Source organism: Filobasidium floriforme (assembly GCF_021052385.1).
Source record: "Filobasidium floriforme strain CBS 6241 chromosome Unknown HD553scaffold_2, whole genome shotgun sequence".
Taxonomy (NCBI): Eukaryota; Fungi; Basidiomycota; class Tremellomycetes; order Filobasidiales; family Filobasidiaceae; genus Filobasidium; species Filobasidium floriforme.
The window spans coordinates 958674-974608 of NW_025763623.1; the positions used below are offsets into that span (position 1 = coordinate 958674).

Consider the following 15935-nt stretch of genomic DNA (forward strand, 5'->3'; position numbering starts at 1 on the left):
TCGGCGTAGCCCAGGACGATCCTTTGGCCAGAGGTGGTGTCGTAGGTAAGGCAGAGCTCGATGGTGCCTTGGAGGTATCGGAGCAGGTGTCGAGCTGCATGGACATGTTGTTTGTTCCACTTGCTGACAGTCCGAGCTAAGACTCCAGCGGCATGAGCAATGTCCGGTCTGGTGATGGTGGCCGCATACATGATCGATCCGACCATTGCGGGATATTCTTCATGAGCGGCTTCCTGATGTTCAGCATCGGTAGCGGGAAGAGATCGGAAGCCGGAAGGAAGGGGAGTCTTTGCTGGTTTGGAGTCGAGCATGCCGAACCTTTCCAAGACCGCCTGTACGTAGTTGTCGTGAACCCAAGAGTTTCCTCTATCTGTTACGTACGACCTTTTGCTTCTAAGACAGTCCGACGCAATATTTTATCTTACCGTTATCACCAGTTCTCTTGAGGTAGAATCAGACGAGGGTAGCTAGTCCTAGTCGAAAGGTATTGAGAGTTTATTCGAGGTTGTAGAGGGTGAGAGGAATTCAGAGATGTTCTGTCTTCCCTTCAACATTCTCTTTTGGCCTCATATATATATGTTCATGAGATACTACAATATCCAAGTCTGACACTACGAGTGCCGATGTACGAGTTCCGTCTTCCGATCTCCGGTCTCCGATGTATGATGTACAAGTTCCGGTCTCCGATGTACGATGTACGAGTTCCGGTCTCCGATGTACGATGTACGAGTTCCGGTCTCCGATGTACGATGTACAAGTTCCGACAGAGTCCTTTGGCAAGTTCCCACAATGTCCTAGCATCCCTCTGTGGAAGGCGTTTCAGGTGATGGTCCAGCGGCTTGCTGATCTTGTGTACTGAAACACCGGTCCAGTAGGCAAGCATGATTGGAGTGGCGACTTGCCGTCTATGTCCTAATGTTGTATAACACTTGTAGATAGTTCTAAACATGTCCTGAGTTGATTCATTACAGAACCCCCGTCGCTAAAGAAGCTTTGACCTCAAAGCACTGTTTCGCGCCTGAACAGCTATTTTTCCGTTTTTTGTGTCGCGTATATCCGTGTGTGTACACCTCAGGGGGATAGATAGCTCCGAGCCAATCGGCAGGATGCTGGCTACGCGTCTGGAGGCCAGTTCTGCCGAAGCACAACGTCTCTCTGTCTCTTTCCATGGCTCCACAGTGTACCCAATCCTTAGACTTCTCCAGTACCAGTGTTTGCTTCCTCAGCAGTAGTAGGCCTGTAGAGCTAGCCAGGCTGCTCGTCTCGCGCAGGGACGTCGTACACATCACTATGGACATCTCGACTAGCCTCCTGCAACGTTACAGCACGATCCCACCTTTCTGAACCTGCCAATTCCATAGCTGAGTTCTCTGACTTCGATTTTGGGCCTTTACTGACTCTGGACACTATGTGCCTTCCCTACAGCTTCAAACCAATCCCCAGGCCGCTTCCTTCGACAGATCTCGCGTATGGATACCAGGGAAGGGTGCTGCATAGTTTGGGGGCGATGCGAACGATCTGTGGCTCTACAGGGGGGAGACTATGCCGAATTTTTTTCTGAGGGGGGCTGCTTAAGGTTGACAGGGGAATGGGTGTAGCTCCTGAACCGTCAGAGCTATCGCGTAGGGACGCTGCAGGCAACTCGTGGTGAGTACCGGCTACCATGCTACACGATTCGGCGACCCTGACATCGATCTATGTTGCTCCAGTACCCTATCTCTGTCTCATAGCTTCCAGTACATCGATTTTTCCTCCTATTCATCCGTCCTATCCTATGTCCATCCTCCTGTACTCCATCTACCACCTGATACCATCGATCTCATCGTCCTCAAAGACACTCATGACTCCAGTGTTCGCTCCAAGGCCCTGCTTCTTCAAGTACTTCAAGAGGTTGCTCTTGTTGATGCTACCTTTCGCCCACTTCCTCTGCATGTGCGCCATTGCGTCCTCCTCTCCAAATATCTCTTCCAACTCCTGCTGTGTCCCATACGAGATGTTACGATGCCCATCGACCATGTAGACATAGTCTAGCTTCCACAGGTTCTTCCTGCCACGGTACAGGTTGTGTGCGATGATGGACCATCCGTTGAAGGACCTCTGTACGTGTCTCTTAACCTTCTCGGGTGTTGCTCTGTTGCCAGATCTGGCCAGCTCTCTGTAGCGAGCTCGAACGAGGTCAGAGAGGCCCTTAGTAGGAGGGTTCGCTTCCTGCACCTGAGTGGTGACAGTGTTGGCGATAGGGATAGTATTATAGGCGTCACGTGACGCGCGACCTACGGTGCGCGTCGCCTCGGGGTCTCGTTCGGAGACCCTCTCGGGGACTCTCTCGGAGACCTTTTAGGAGATGTTCTCGTAGACGTCTAACTAGTACCTTGTAGTAGTTAGACATCCGTTATTACATTACTATGCCTACCGTTACCTTTCCCCAGTCCCGCGACCTTATTACCTCAAGACCCGGCAGGTCGGCTGCCAGGCCTTATAGAATAACGGATCACCAAAGGACCCCGGCTGGGAACGCGAAAAGGGGTAGTGATGGGATCCCGCTGCACATTGGTGCTAGCGGTAACCCTAGTGGTCCGGAGAGCCACCTCACTCTGGTAGGAGTGTTCTACCCGCAGGGGATTCCTGTGCAGGCAGTGATGATGGTAGATTCGGGGGCCACGGGTATGTTCATGGATCGGACGTTCGCGAGGATCCATAACTTTGATGTGATAGACCTAGAGAACCCTAGGACCGTCACGGTCATCGACGGAAGAGAGATAGTGGGTGGTCAGATCACCCAGAAGGCACATGCTATTGTGCGGACAGGATTGCACCAAGAGAAGGCGGAGTTCTTCTTGACGGATTTGTGTGGGTACGCGGCGGTCCTCGGGATTACATGGTTACGACACCATAGCCCACACATCCAGTGGGATACGAATACGGTCACCTTCGCGGACGACTGTTTGAAGAAGGGATGCGTCAAGAAGGTAGAGGTAGTATGCTCCCCCGACGAGGTGGAGATAGAAACGCGGAATATCGATCCGCTGTCGAGAATGAAGGAGCCGATCACGGAGAATCTCGTGGTGGCTCAAATGCAGATGACGAGGGAGGATGAGGAGCGGGCCCGCAGGCCGGACCTGTGGGACTGGGACGTCAAGCCCACCGACTCGATTCAAAACGAACTCGATCCTCCCGAGTACATGGAGAAGTTGCGAGACGTTGTGCCGAAGAAGTACCATGAGTACCTCGGAGCGTTCTCCAAGACGAAGGCAGACTCGCTGCCTCCTAAGCGCTCGATCGATCATGCGATCGAGCTGAAGCCTGGCACAACTCCCACGTATGGGAAGTTGTACAACCACTCGCAGAAGGAGACGGACGCTCTCAAGGCGTGGTTGGCGGAGAACCAGGCGAAAGGGTTTATTCGACCCTCGAAATCCTCGTGTTCGAGTCCGGTACTGTTCGTACCGAAGAAAGGGGGTGAATTGAGGCTGTGTATTGATTACCGCCGCCTCAACGAAATTACCGAGAAGGACAGGACCCCCCTGCCGCTTATCTCGGAGACCTTAGATCGCCTACGGGGATCGAAGGTATATACGAAGATGGACCTGAGGGGAGCGTACAACCTCCTGAGGGTCAAAGAGGAGGATGTTTGGAAGACCGCGTTCACGACACGCTATGGTCTGTTCGAATGTCTCGTCATGCCATTCGGTTTGACAAATGCGCCGGCGACGTTCCAGCGCTGGATGAATCAGGTCTTCCAGGACATGTTAGACGTGTGTGTGGTCGTCTATTTAGACGACATATTGATTTACTCCGCCGATCAGGAGACACACGACGAGCACGTACGGGAAGTGCTGAGGAGGCTACAGGCGAATGGCCTGTACGCAAAGGCGGAGAAGTGTGAGTTTGACACGACGGCGACGGAGTTCTTGGGGTATGATATTGCCCCTACGGGGGTCAGCATGAATCCGTCGAAGGTGAAGTCGGTGTTGGAGTGGGCGGCACCCCGAAATATTCGAGGCCTGCAGTCGTTCTTGGGGTTCGCGAATTACTATCGCCGGTTCATTCAGAACTACTCCAAGAAGATTCAAGGCATGACGGCCTTGACGAAGAAAGGGGTAAAGTACCACTGGCCGGAGTCAGCGGATGCTGCCTTCAAGGAGTTGAAGAAGGCGTTCACCGAGGCGCCCATCCTCGCTCATTACGACGAGGAGCGCCAGGTGGTACTGGAGACGGACGCATCGTCAGGTGCGATGGGAGCGGTGATGTCGCAGGTAGGGGACGACGGGAAACTACATCCCGTGGCGTTCATGTCGAAGAGCCTTACGCCGGCTCAACGAAACTACGACGTACACGATCGCGAGCTGCTCGCCATCGTGTACTGCTGCCAGATATGGCGGCATTACCTAGACGGGAAGTTCCCGGTGAGGATCCTTACGGATCACAAGAACCTGGAGTACTTCAAGAAGGACAAGATGTTGTCCCACCGACAAGCGAGATGGTCTCAACTGCTGAACCAAATCTCGTACACGTTGGAGTACAAGCCGGGGACAGAGAACGGGAAGGCTGACGCGCTCAGCAGGAGAGAGGAGTTGATGGAGGAGACGGAGCCCAAGCAGGCAGAGACCCTGCTGCGCCCCGTTAATGCAGACGCGTTGGTGGTCAGCGCAGCGACGGTACAACCCGCGTTGAGGTTATGCGGAACGATCCCCGTCATAGGGGATTGGTTTTTGAAAGCGTTGATCCCCGCGGGACAAGAAGATCCGGTCGCGAGAGACCTGATCCAAGGCGTCAAGGAGGGAACCTTGACGAATAGTCGGTACAGTCTGAGCCCGGGAGGCGCGCTCATGTACGACGGGCTGGTGTATGTTCCCGATGCGGGAAGCTTGAAGACGGAGCTCTTGAAGAGGCTCCATGATGGGAAAACCGCCGGACACTACGGGCGGGACAAGACGGAGGACCTGGTGAGTAGAGATTTCTACTGGCCGGGTATGAAGGCGTGGATTAGCCAGTATGTGGCTAGCTGCGACAAGTGCCAGAGAAATCGGAGGCCAAGGGCCAAGCCAGTCGGGGAGCTGGCTCCCCTGAAGGCGGAGACGGAACCCTATCAGTCGATCACGTGGGACCATATCACGGACCTACCGGAGTCGAGGGGTTCGAACGCGATCCTGGTGATCGTCGACCGCTTCAGCAAGCGGGCACATTTCGTGCCTTGTCGGAAGGACAACGACGCCAAGGTGTTGGCGCAGATGTTCCTGCAGGAGTGGGTACGATTGCATGGATTTCCCCGGCAGATCATCTCGGACAGGGGAACGCTGTTCACATCGAAGTTCTGGAGGGAGTTCTGTGAGTTGTCCGGTGTCGAGCCTAGTTACTCGACCGCCTTCCATCCCCAGACGGATGGTCAGACGGAGCGCAGTAACTCGACGCTTGAACAGTACCTGCGGACATACGTCAATTACCAGCAGGACGACTGGACCGATTTGTTGCCCATGGCGGAGTTCGCCTACAACAACTCGAAACACTCGGCGATCGGTATGTCGCCGTTCATGGCATCGGAAGGGCGGGAGCACGCCGTCGAACTCCCTATGCCTATCGCCAAGGATTCGGCTGTGGAGTCGATACAGGAGTACAGAGAGCGGATGAACAACATCTGGGAGTCTGTTAATGTCGCGCTGAGACAGGCCCGAGAGGATATGACGAAGTACGCGAATCGGAAGCGTACGGCGGTACCGGACGAGGGGTACAATGTTGGCGACATGGTAATGTTGTCGTCGGCCCACGTCAATACCGTGAGGCCGAACAAGAAGTTGGAGTGGAAGACCTACGGCCCGTTCAAGATCACGGAGGTCGTAGGAGAAGGTCGCATGGCGCGACGTTTGGAGTTGACACCGGGGATGCGTAGGATCCACCCGGTGTTCCATGTCTCGCTGCTAATCCCGTACAAGCCGAACGAGCTTCCTGGGAGAGCGGTAGACCCACCCCCTGAGCCAGAGGTGCTGGACACCGGGGATTTGGGGTGGGTGGTATCGGAAATCGTACACTCCAAGGAGTTGCGTTCGACGCGCGCCGGGCGTAGGACTCAGTACTACGTGCGCTTCGAGGGGTACGGGGACGAGCACAACGAGTGGGTTAGCCCTTCGGACTTCCACCACAACGACACGCTGGTGCTGGAATTCCATAAGCGACACCCTGAGTTGCCGGTACCGGGCCGTCAGGAGTACGGCGATGCTTGATGCGTTCGGAGCTCGCATCTAGGAGGGGGATCCTATTATAGGCGTCACGTGACGCGCGACCTACGGTGCGCGTCGCCTCGGGGTCTCGTTCGGAGACCCTCTCGGGGACTCTCTCGGAGACCTTTTAGGAGATGTTCTCGTAGACGTCTAACTAGTACCTTGTAGTAGTTAGACATCCGTTATTACATTACTATGCCTACCGTTACCTTTCCCCAGTCCCGCGACCTTATTACCTCAAGACCCGGCAGGTCGGCTGCCAGGCCTTATAGATAGGGGGTTCCTCCTCGTCGTCGTCGTCGTCCTCGTCGTCGGCGGGGAGGGGTAAGAGGGGTTGCTCGGCTGAGAAGTCTTGGGGTTCTCCCAGGAGCTGAACGTCGATGGCAGGGGGCTCTAGGAGGTCCTCGTAACTGCCGATAGCCGCATCCAAGTAGTTCTGAAAGTGGTAGTCGAGGAGAGGCTCCATAATGCCCGCGGCGGGGTATTCTGGTTGATATTCGGGATGGGGGAGCTCGGGGATCTCTGGTATTTGGAGGAAGGGGTCTAAGTCGATGTAGACGGGTGCTTCGACGTCCACAGAATGGTCCATGAGGTCCTGGAAGTTCTCATTGAAGATCTCCTCCCAGGAGAGCTCGGGAAGGTTGTTCCAGTCGACGGGAGCGTTGTACTGCATGGTGTGGTGATGTGATGAGTGGTGATGGTGTGTATCTCTGGCATTGAGGGATGCGATATCTGACGATCCCAGTCGATGCAGAGACTCTATATGTAAGGCCCAAGAGGCACCTGACCCCTGGTATTCCGATTTCCGAGGCATCTTTCCGATTTCCGAGGTGTTGATCTTGATTTCCGAGGTGATGTCATACGCATGAGTCGAGATGATTTTTTATTGTTTTGAGTGATAGTTGAGTCGTTCATGAAGGGTTCCAAAGTACCCCCCTCCAATTTTAGTGATGCTCCTGCATCAATTTCTGTTTCGAATGATTCAATGTATGCGTCTAGCCAAAGTCCATCAATCAGGCTCCGTGTCATCAACGCAGCATCAGAGATGTTTTGCTGCAGCCCAGTAAGCCTTGATGGCCTCCGCAGCATTCCCAAGATGTTCAGTCGGTTCCCATGTATTGTCATGAGCAGCGTAGCCTCTCCATTTGACCAGGTAAAGGATGTCATCCCGTCGGCTAGTCTTGTGGTCAATGATCTTCTCGACGTCGAACTCGGGAATGTCATTGATGACCTCTGGCAAAGGAGGTGGACCTGAGTCGGGTCGTCCACTGAAGTTGTCGGGGCTGACGTGGTACCGTTTAAGGTACTCAACATTCACTGTCGGATGAATCCGAAGGTTCTGCGGTAGATCCAACTCGTACGCGTTGATTACTTTGCCTGGGCCGACTTGTGGTCCAACGATGGTGAAAGGTCCAATGTATTTTGGGCGAAGTTTCTCGCTTCCTTTAGCATAGAGGAAGTCCGGTTGTAGGTGCTTCGTGCTGACCAAGGCAAGGTCCCCCACCTTGTAAGGCCTTTCTTCCCTTCCGATATTGTACTGGCGCGCTTGCGCTTCCTGCGCGCATTGCATAGCATTCTGAGCCATCACTAGAGCCGCTTCCTGCTCTGCAATGAAATCATCAGCTGCTTGTACCTGTCTGCCTCCAGTTCTAGTGACAGAGTGTGGCGTAGCTGGATGTTGTCCAAGGTCCAACTCAAAAGGAGTAGCGTGAGTGCTGGGATGAACGGAGTTGTTGTAGGCGAATTCAAGACCTGCCAGGTGTCCTGGCCAATCGTCCTGCTTATGATTGATGAAGTGTCGCAGCATCTCCTTCATCGTCCTCACCATCCGTTCTGACTGGCCATCGGTTTGCGGATGGTAAGCGGTAGACATTGCAAGCTTTGTCCCAAACGCTTGAAAGAGCCCTTGCCAAAAGAATGATGTGAACTTCGCATCACGGTCCGAAACAATGACAGCTGGTAATCCATGTAGACGGACAACTTCATTGAAGAACCGTTTCGCTGTATCGATTGCTGTGTCTGTCGTTTTTGAGGGGATGAAGTGGCTACGTTTTGTAGCTTTGTCAACTACTATGATGACTGCGTCCCAGGCTCCTTCTCCAGCGCGTGGGAACGGTCCAGCAAAGTCCATTGTGACCGTATGCCAACGATATAAAGGTATATCAAGAGGCTTCATCAACTGTGATCTCGTTTCCTGAGAGGTCTTGTTTCTCTGGCATGAGGAGCAAGAGCGAACATAATCCTTGATATCCTTCCCCATCTTCGGCCAGTAGTAGAGTTGCGAGATTGCGTTGATGGTTTTGGTAGCCCCAAGATGTCCAGCTGTGATGGCATCGTGGTGATCGTGCAGAAGCATCAATCGGAGTTCCTTGTTGTTAGGCACGCACAGACGCGCGGTGTTGTGAAACGGGTCCTTGTAGAATAGGTGTGCACCTTCTAAGCGAAAGCGTGCATATTGTTGAGGTGGGCAGGCTAGTTTTACTCCCTCTAGTACGTCCTTGAAGTACATGTCGTCTTTGTATGTGGATGCAACCTTGTTCAAGAAGTCCTCAGGGAGTTGGATAGCACTGACAGAATTACTGATATCTGTGCTTGTTGTAATCATGTTGCATTCGGGCAGAGGAGCACGAGAGAGTGGATCGGCATTGGTATTGACCCGTCCTGCCCTGTACTTGATGCTCATCAACTCCCTGTACGGCTGAAGTTCCATTGACCATCTGACAAGGCGCCTGTTTGGACCTTTAAAGTCGAGTATCCATTGGAGAGCAGAATGGTCGGTATAGATAGTGAAATGTGACCCATCCAAGTATGGATGAAGTTTCTTCAGAGACCAGACAATACCCAAACATTCTAGCTCGGTAGCAGTGTAGTTCTGCTCAGCAGGTGAAAGGGATCGAGAAAGGTAGACGATAGGATGTTCTCTTCCATCCTCATCTAGCTGACTTAGGACTCCACCTAAGCCAATCGTCGAGGCGTCTGTGTGGAGAATGAAAGGTTTCGTGTAATCAGGATGGGCCAAGATAGGAGCGGAGGTCAGTCGAGACTTGATTTCTGCAAAAGCCTTGGAGCATGCCCCATCCCAGTTCCATGGCTGGTCCTTGCGCAGCAGAGCATATAGCGGTGAAGCTAGTTTTGCAAAGTCCTTGACAAAGCGTCTGTAATAGACTGCTAGGCCCAAGAATCTCTGCAGCGTCTTGATGTTATCTGGCTGTGTGAAATCTCGAACAGCCTTGACATTCTCTTCTGAAGTGCCAATTCCTAGGTTGCTGACGGAATGGCCAAGTGCTTGTATGGTTTGATAGCCGATGTGACACTTCTTTGGGCTAAGTGTCAGCCCTGATTTGGCAATGAGAGCCAAGATGGTGTCAACATCTTTGAGGTGTGCTTCAAAGTCCTTGCTGTAGATGATGATATCATCTATGTACACCAAAGCAATCTGCCATTTGAATCGTCCTAGTACCTTGTCCATGAGCCGTTGAAATACTGCAGGACCGTTGGTGAGACCAAAAGGCATTCGTTTGTATTGATGTAGCCCCCGATGTGTTCTGAAAGCAGTCTTCGGTATGTCTTCCTTGTTGACTTCGATCTGGTTGAAGCCTTTGTTGGCGTCGAAAGTGGTAAAGTAAGCTTTACCAGCAAACTGCGAGAGTATGTCATCGATACGGGGAATCGGATATTGATCCGCTTTAGTGACTTCGTTGATTTTGCAATAGTCGATGCAAAAGCGGTCTTTCCCTTTCTGCCTGACTAGGATAGCAGGTGATGCCCAAGGAGAGTCAGACTCTTCTATGACACCATCTTCTAGAAGTTCAGCAATAGTATCGTCAATGATCTTTCTCCCTGCAGGCGATGCATGGTAAGGCGGTGTGGAGATAGGATTTGCATCTCCTGTTTCGATCTTCATTGTTGCCCAGTCTGTCTGGCCTAACTTTCGGGAGCCATAGGCAAAAGCGTGTTGATTTCTCCAGAGTACGTCTCGGACTCTGTCTTGATCCGTCGTAGTTAGTTCCTTGTTGATGTCCATTTGATTAATAGCTTCTTCAAATTGGTCCTTATCTGCAGTAGCAAGTTCGACCTGGTTGGCTATCGCTTTGGGTCTGTTTCTGACTGAGACAGCATGGCCAAGTAGCTCGTCTGCTTGCAGCTTGATAGGATCGAGTCCAAGATTCATAACATGAACGAAGTGAGTGGCTGCTGCGGTCAATGCCACCGACCTTGCGATCTCAAATCTTCTGTCTTGTCGGCAGGGGTCTACGAGGTAAACATTTGAAGGGATAGAGTGGGAATCCAAGTTCACTGGCACTCTTGCTTGATGACCCCCACGAATGATGTATGCCTCTTTGAGACGGATAGGGATCTTGACTGCCTTTTCTTCATCCTGATTTATTGAAGAAGTGATAGGGATGAGACTGTCGTAAGAGTTGAACTTGAGAGTTTTGGCATGGAGATCGATGCATGCTCCAAAAGTTTCAAGCATGTCGTTTCCAAGGAGTATTTTCGTCTTCAGGTTGGGTACCAGGAAGAAAGCAGCAGGGGCATTGAAAGGTTTCCCCTCTTTGGAGATAAAGTGAATATCTGCTTCTATCCAGGAGCTTGCAAATGTCCTTCCAAGACCCATGACTTGGAACGAACTAGCAGTATGTCTTGGAGAGTTTCGGAGGTGTGTGTTTGCGAAGTCTTCGTCCATGAGGGAAATAGATGACCCGGAATCGACGCAAAGTCGATGGAGAGTCCCTTCGCCTGCATTGAAACGAACAAGGGTATAGACTGGCGTCTTGAAGTGATGGCGTTCCTCGAGGCGTTGAGAGGTACCAATCTTTGGCGCAAGTAATGTCTGAGGTTCAGGCGCTACAGGCGTAACATCCTGAGTGATCAATGGTTCGTTTGCAGGAGGGAGTGTGTGTTGTGCTGCAGGTAAGATGGACATGTCCCTGTTCCTTGCTGCTTGTCTAGTCATGACAGTGTTGGTGGAAGGAGATGGCGGGGGAAGATTCTTCCACCTGACATTCTTCTGAATAGGGATACGGTTGGGATGAGTGGCTGGTCCGCTTGGGCAATAGGCCAAATGAGTCATTGGCCTTGGCACTGCTGCGGTCCCGGCAACGTTGTTGAGTTGAGGGCAATCTCTTCTCCAGTGCATCTTTCCACAGACACATGGCGTCTTTGGAGCCGTGTTGGAGGCGGCTGGAGCCCTCCTGACCGGGTCAATGGTTTTCACAACTTCATGGCGGGTTGTGGTCCGTTCGACTCGGTTGAGGTTGTTGCTTCTCCTATCAGTACGTAGTCCAGGTTCCAGATCTATGAGAATCCTCCGGAAGTCCTCCAGAGTTGCTCCTTTGTGAACTGCGACCTTGATGAGTGGTTGCAGCGAGATTGGGATACCTTGCAACATGTCGTCTATGAGTTCCTCATCTGGGGTACCCTTAGGGTAGACATAACGTTGCAAGCTCTGCTTGTCCTGGAAGTAGTCACTGAATGATTCAGTCAATTTGAGTTGTCGGTACAGACATTGTCGCCGCAATGCTGCTTTGTGGTTAGGAAGGTAGAAGGCCGTCCTGAGCGCGTCCTGCCAGTCAGACCATGTAGATAGTTGACTTCGGCGCTGGCTTCCTAGTTGGGTAAACCAAGTTGATGCTTTACCATAGAGGATCAAAGGCAAGTGGCGGAGTAGCTCCTCATTTGATGCACCTGAGTACTCAAATATAGCTGATACCTTTTCAATCCATTGGTCGATATCCTCTTGGTCTTTACCGGTGAATTTTGGCAGATCATTCGCCTTGAGATGAGGCTTCCGATCGGATAGGACTGTTGTGGTTGTAGTCTCTCTCTGTCGACGGAGTCTTTCAAGTTCTCGATCCTGACGTTGAATCTCATCAAGGAGTTCAGCATGGCTGACCGGTGGACTAGTGTGTAATCCTAGTTGAGGGTTGATTGGTTCGCTTGGCTGCCTGACAGGGCTAGCAATGGGTCTGGTAGCAAAAGCCAGCTGTTCTTGTAAGCTCTTTACCTGCGCAACCAACTCTTCAAAAGCAATAGCTGGAAGAGTAATAGTAGGGGTTGGAATTTCTGGCAAAGCAGGTGCCTCTTGCCTTCCAGCCTCAATTTCGACATTGTCCTCTGATTGGGGTGCCATGTTGTTAACTGGCTCGGGTGCTGCGACTGATTGAGCACGTGTGGTTGGCATGCTTGTATGCGTAACCTTTTGGGGGTAGACCTGTAGTCTAAGTTCTGCAGAACTTCTTCCTGGTTCCTTGATACCAACCAAGGGGAGAGACTGTGTGAAGGTTTGTTTTTGAACCGTTCAACAGTTGATCGATCGAGTGGGAGAGACCTGTACTAAGGTTCTTGAAGTGAGAGGATCTACACTGAGACCTAAGGGAGATGCACACAAGGGTGATCAGTAGTAACAAGCGTTGTAGCTTGGCGTTGCGTCCAACGGCTTTGGATAATATGAGGTAAGGAGGAAGAGAGGTAAAGTGATTGGTAAGGCGTGAATGGTGTCCGGGAAGCGCCCCCAAGTGTCGTGAACCCAAGAGTTTCCTCTATCTGTTACGTACGACCTTTTGCTTCTAAGACAGTCCGACGCAATATTTTATCTTACCGTTATCACCAGTTCTCTTGAGGTAGAATCAGACGAGGGTAGCTAGTCCTAGTCGAAAGGTATTGAGAGTTTATTCGAGGTTGTAGAGGGTGAGAGGAATTCAGAGATGTTCTGTCTTCCCTTCAACATTCTCTTTTGGCCTCATATATATATGTTCATGAGATACTACAATATCCAAGTCTGACACTACGAGTGCCGATGTACGAGTTCCGTCTTCCGATCTCCGGTCTCCGATGTATGATGTACAAGTTCCGGTCTCCGATGTACGATGTACGAGTTCCGGTCTCCGATGTACGATGTACGAGTTCCGGTCTCCGATGTACGATGTACAAGTTCCGACAGAGTCCTTTGGCAAGTTCCCACAATGTCCTAGCATCCCTCTGTGGAAGGCGTTTCAGGTGATGGTCCAGCGGCTTGCTGATCTTGTGTACTGAAACACCGGTCCAGTAGGCAAGCATGATTGGAGTGGCGACTTGCCGCCTATGTCCTAATGTTGTATAACACTTGTAGATAGTTCTAAACATGTCCTGAGTTGATTCATTACAGTAGTGTTCTTGAGAGATGTAGAGTTTCCGGTTGGGCCTGTCTCGGAAGACATTGAACCCAAGAAAGTAAGAGACCGCTCCTCCGTCAGAGCACTCAAATCGGTTGTTGAGCTTGGTCTTGAAGTCGTCCAGTTCCTGGCGATTGTTGCAAGCGATGAGTTGATCATCAACGTGGACGGAGAGGATGAGAAGAGTATCCTTGGTTGATCGGATGTAGAGACAGGAGTCGGCCGGAGAAGGAATGAGACCGAGAGATCGAAGGAACTTGTCGAGAGCCTGGTTGAAGCAGCGAGGTGATTGTTTGAGACCGTAAAGTGATTTCTGAAGTCGGAGAACCTTGTTGGCAGGGATGTTGCTGCCCTCAGGAGGTTCGAGATGGACGAGTTCCTCTAGTTCTCCGTTGAGGAAAGCGGCCTTGATGTCGACCTGGTCACAGTCCATGTCGAGGTAGTTGACCAGAGCGAGGAAGACTCGGATGGTATCCTTGTGAGCGACTCCCGCATAGAGTTCGTTGTAGTCAACTCCTTCCTTCTGCAGAAATCCTTTCGCTACCCATCGAGCCTTGTAGGCAGATGGCTTCCCAGTCTCTCCGTCAATCTTCCGGGTGAAGACCCACTTAGCTCGAAGAGGTTTGGATGTAGCTTCTTGCCTATCGATGACGGACCAGACCCTGTACTGATCCATCTTGTCGAGTTCGGCTTTGATAGCCTCCTGCCATTTGTCCCACTCTGGAGATCGGTGGGCTTCCTGAAATGTTTGAGGAATAGCTGTGGAGATGAGTGCATGACCGCAGATGACGGCGGTAGCGAAGTTCGCTGAGTATCCAAATTTGGCAGGTGGTTTGCGAACTCGTCGGGAGCCATCAGGTAAGACTGGGTTTTCCAGTTCCGGTACCGGTGCTATGTCCCATCCTTTGCTCCAAATGCCGGATGACTTGTGTTTGGCCTGTGTAGCCTGTGTAGCCTGATCACTTGGGATGGTCGTGTCATCGCCAGGCTGATCAGGCAGGTTGAGAGTATCGGTGTTGTCTTCAGCCGATTGTTCCTCTTCAGTTTCAGAGTCTGAGTCTGATGTTGATTCAGGGACTATGTCGATGTCGACCTGAGTGGACTGGATTTTGGTTTCCAGTGATTTGGTGTTGGTGGAATTCTTTGGTTGTTTACCAAAGACCACATCACGAGAGATGATGACCTTTTCGGTGTGGAGATCCCAGATCCTGTAGTTGTCGGTCCCCTCAACGTAAGAGAGTAGTTGCCCTTCTTTGTAGCGAGGGTGAAGTTTGTTGGTGTTGTTGTGGTCACGGAACCAGAGCTGACAGCCAAAGGGTTGAAGGTGCCGGGAGTTGACTTCACGTTGCCTCCAGAGATCCTCCGGGATATGTTTGTCAGATCCTGTGGGAGCCCGGTTCCTGGTGTAGATGGCGTAGTTTGCCGCTTCGGCCCAGAACTTGTCATCGAGTCCGCTATCAATCAGGAGCGTCCTTACCTGATTGAGAATGGTAAGGTGCGCCCTTTCAACTCTACCGTTCTGAGCATGAGCGGCAGTTGGAACGAAGTGATGCTCAATGCCCTTTGCTTTGAGGTAGTCACGAAGAGCATGTGACTCGAATTCTCCTCCTTGATCCGATCGGATGGTCTTGACGGTGCAGTCCAATTGATTCTCAACTAGGTTGATATAGTCGATCAATGCCTGCCGGGTCTCAGACTTCTTCTTGAGAAAGCTGAGGTTGACCTTCCGAGTGTGATCGTCATAACAGGTAAGGAAGTAGAGGGATCCTCCGATGGAAGGGGTTCGAGCTGGTCCCCAGAGATCGACGTGGATAGACTGGAGTGGTTTGGTGGCTCGGATGTTGGAAGCAGGAGCGGGGAGACGAGATCCTTTTCCCTGTATGCAGGCTGAGCATTGGAAGCCGTAGATGTCTTTTCCAGCTTTGCCCCAATCCACAGTCTTGTCAAGTCTTCCTTCCTTGCCAAGTTGAACCACCGAGCGAACGTTGAGATGACCAAGTCTGCGGTGCCAGTGGTAGAGGATGTTGTCCTCTGTGACGGTATTGGTGGCCGTGATGAGTGCGGCCTTGTGTCGGATAGGAGTGCTTGCCGGATCAAGGACAAACAAACCATCTTGTCGTGTTGCAGTGATGACCGGCTTGCTGGGTCCATCTTCAATAGTGTTGAGGATTGCTTTGTCTTTTGCAAAGGTCCAAGAGTGTCCGTCGGTGCTCTGTGCGGCACCAACACTCAGAAGGTTCCGTCCCAGTTCGGGTACGTGAAGAACATCGTGTAGTGTGATGTTAGGTAATTTGAGTTGACCGCATTCTCTGGCGGTGATGTTGGCGCCGTTGCCTATGGTGATGTTTGCCTGGATCGGTAGTTGTTTGATTCCAGTGAGTAGGTTCCTGTCATGGACCATGTGATGAGTAGCTCCAGAGTCTACGACAATGTCGAGTGCAGACGAGTGGGCCAGAAGGGCATTGTGATCGATGGTGATGCTTGCCATGAAAGCAGAGCCGGCGTTGATGCCATGATGTTGACTCCTGTTGCTTACGAGTGCTGCGATGTTGGCACTGTTGTTTGT

At 51.8% G+C, this 15935-nt stretch overlaps 1 protein-coding gene across 1 annotated transcript; it reads right to left on the minus strand.

The window, feature by feature from the left end:
• Positions 1-10298: 10298 nt before the first annotated feature.
• Positions 10299-12399, minus strand: HD553DRAFT_321774 (uncharacterized protein; the record flags this gene model as incomplete). Its single annotated transcript, XM_046181246.1, has 3 exons — positions 10299-10359; positions 10430-11355; positions 12112-12399. 3 exons carry the CDS (start codon positions 12397-12399, stop codon positions 10299-10301), a joined length of 1275 nt encoding a protein of 424 aa, XP_046039728.1.
• Positions 12400-15935: the final 3536 nt, after the last annotated feature.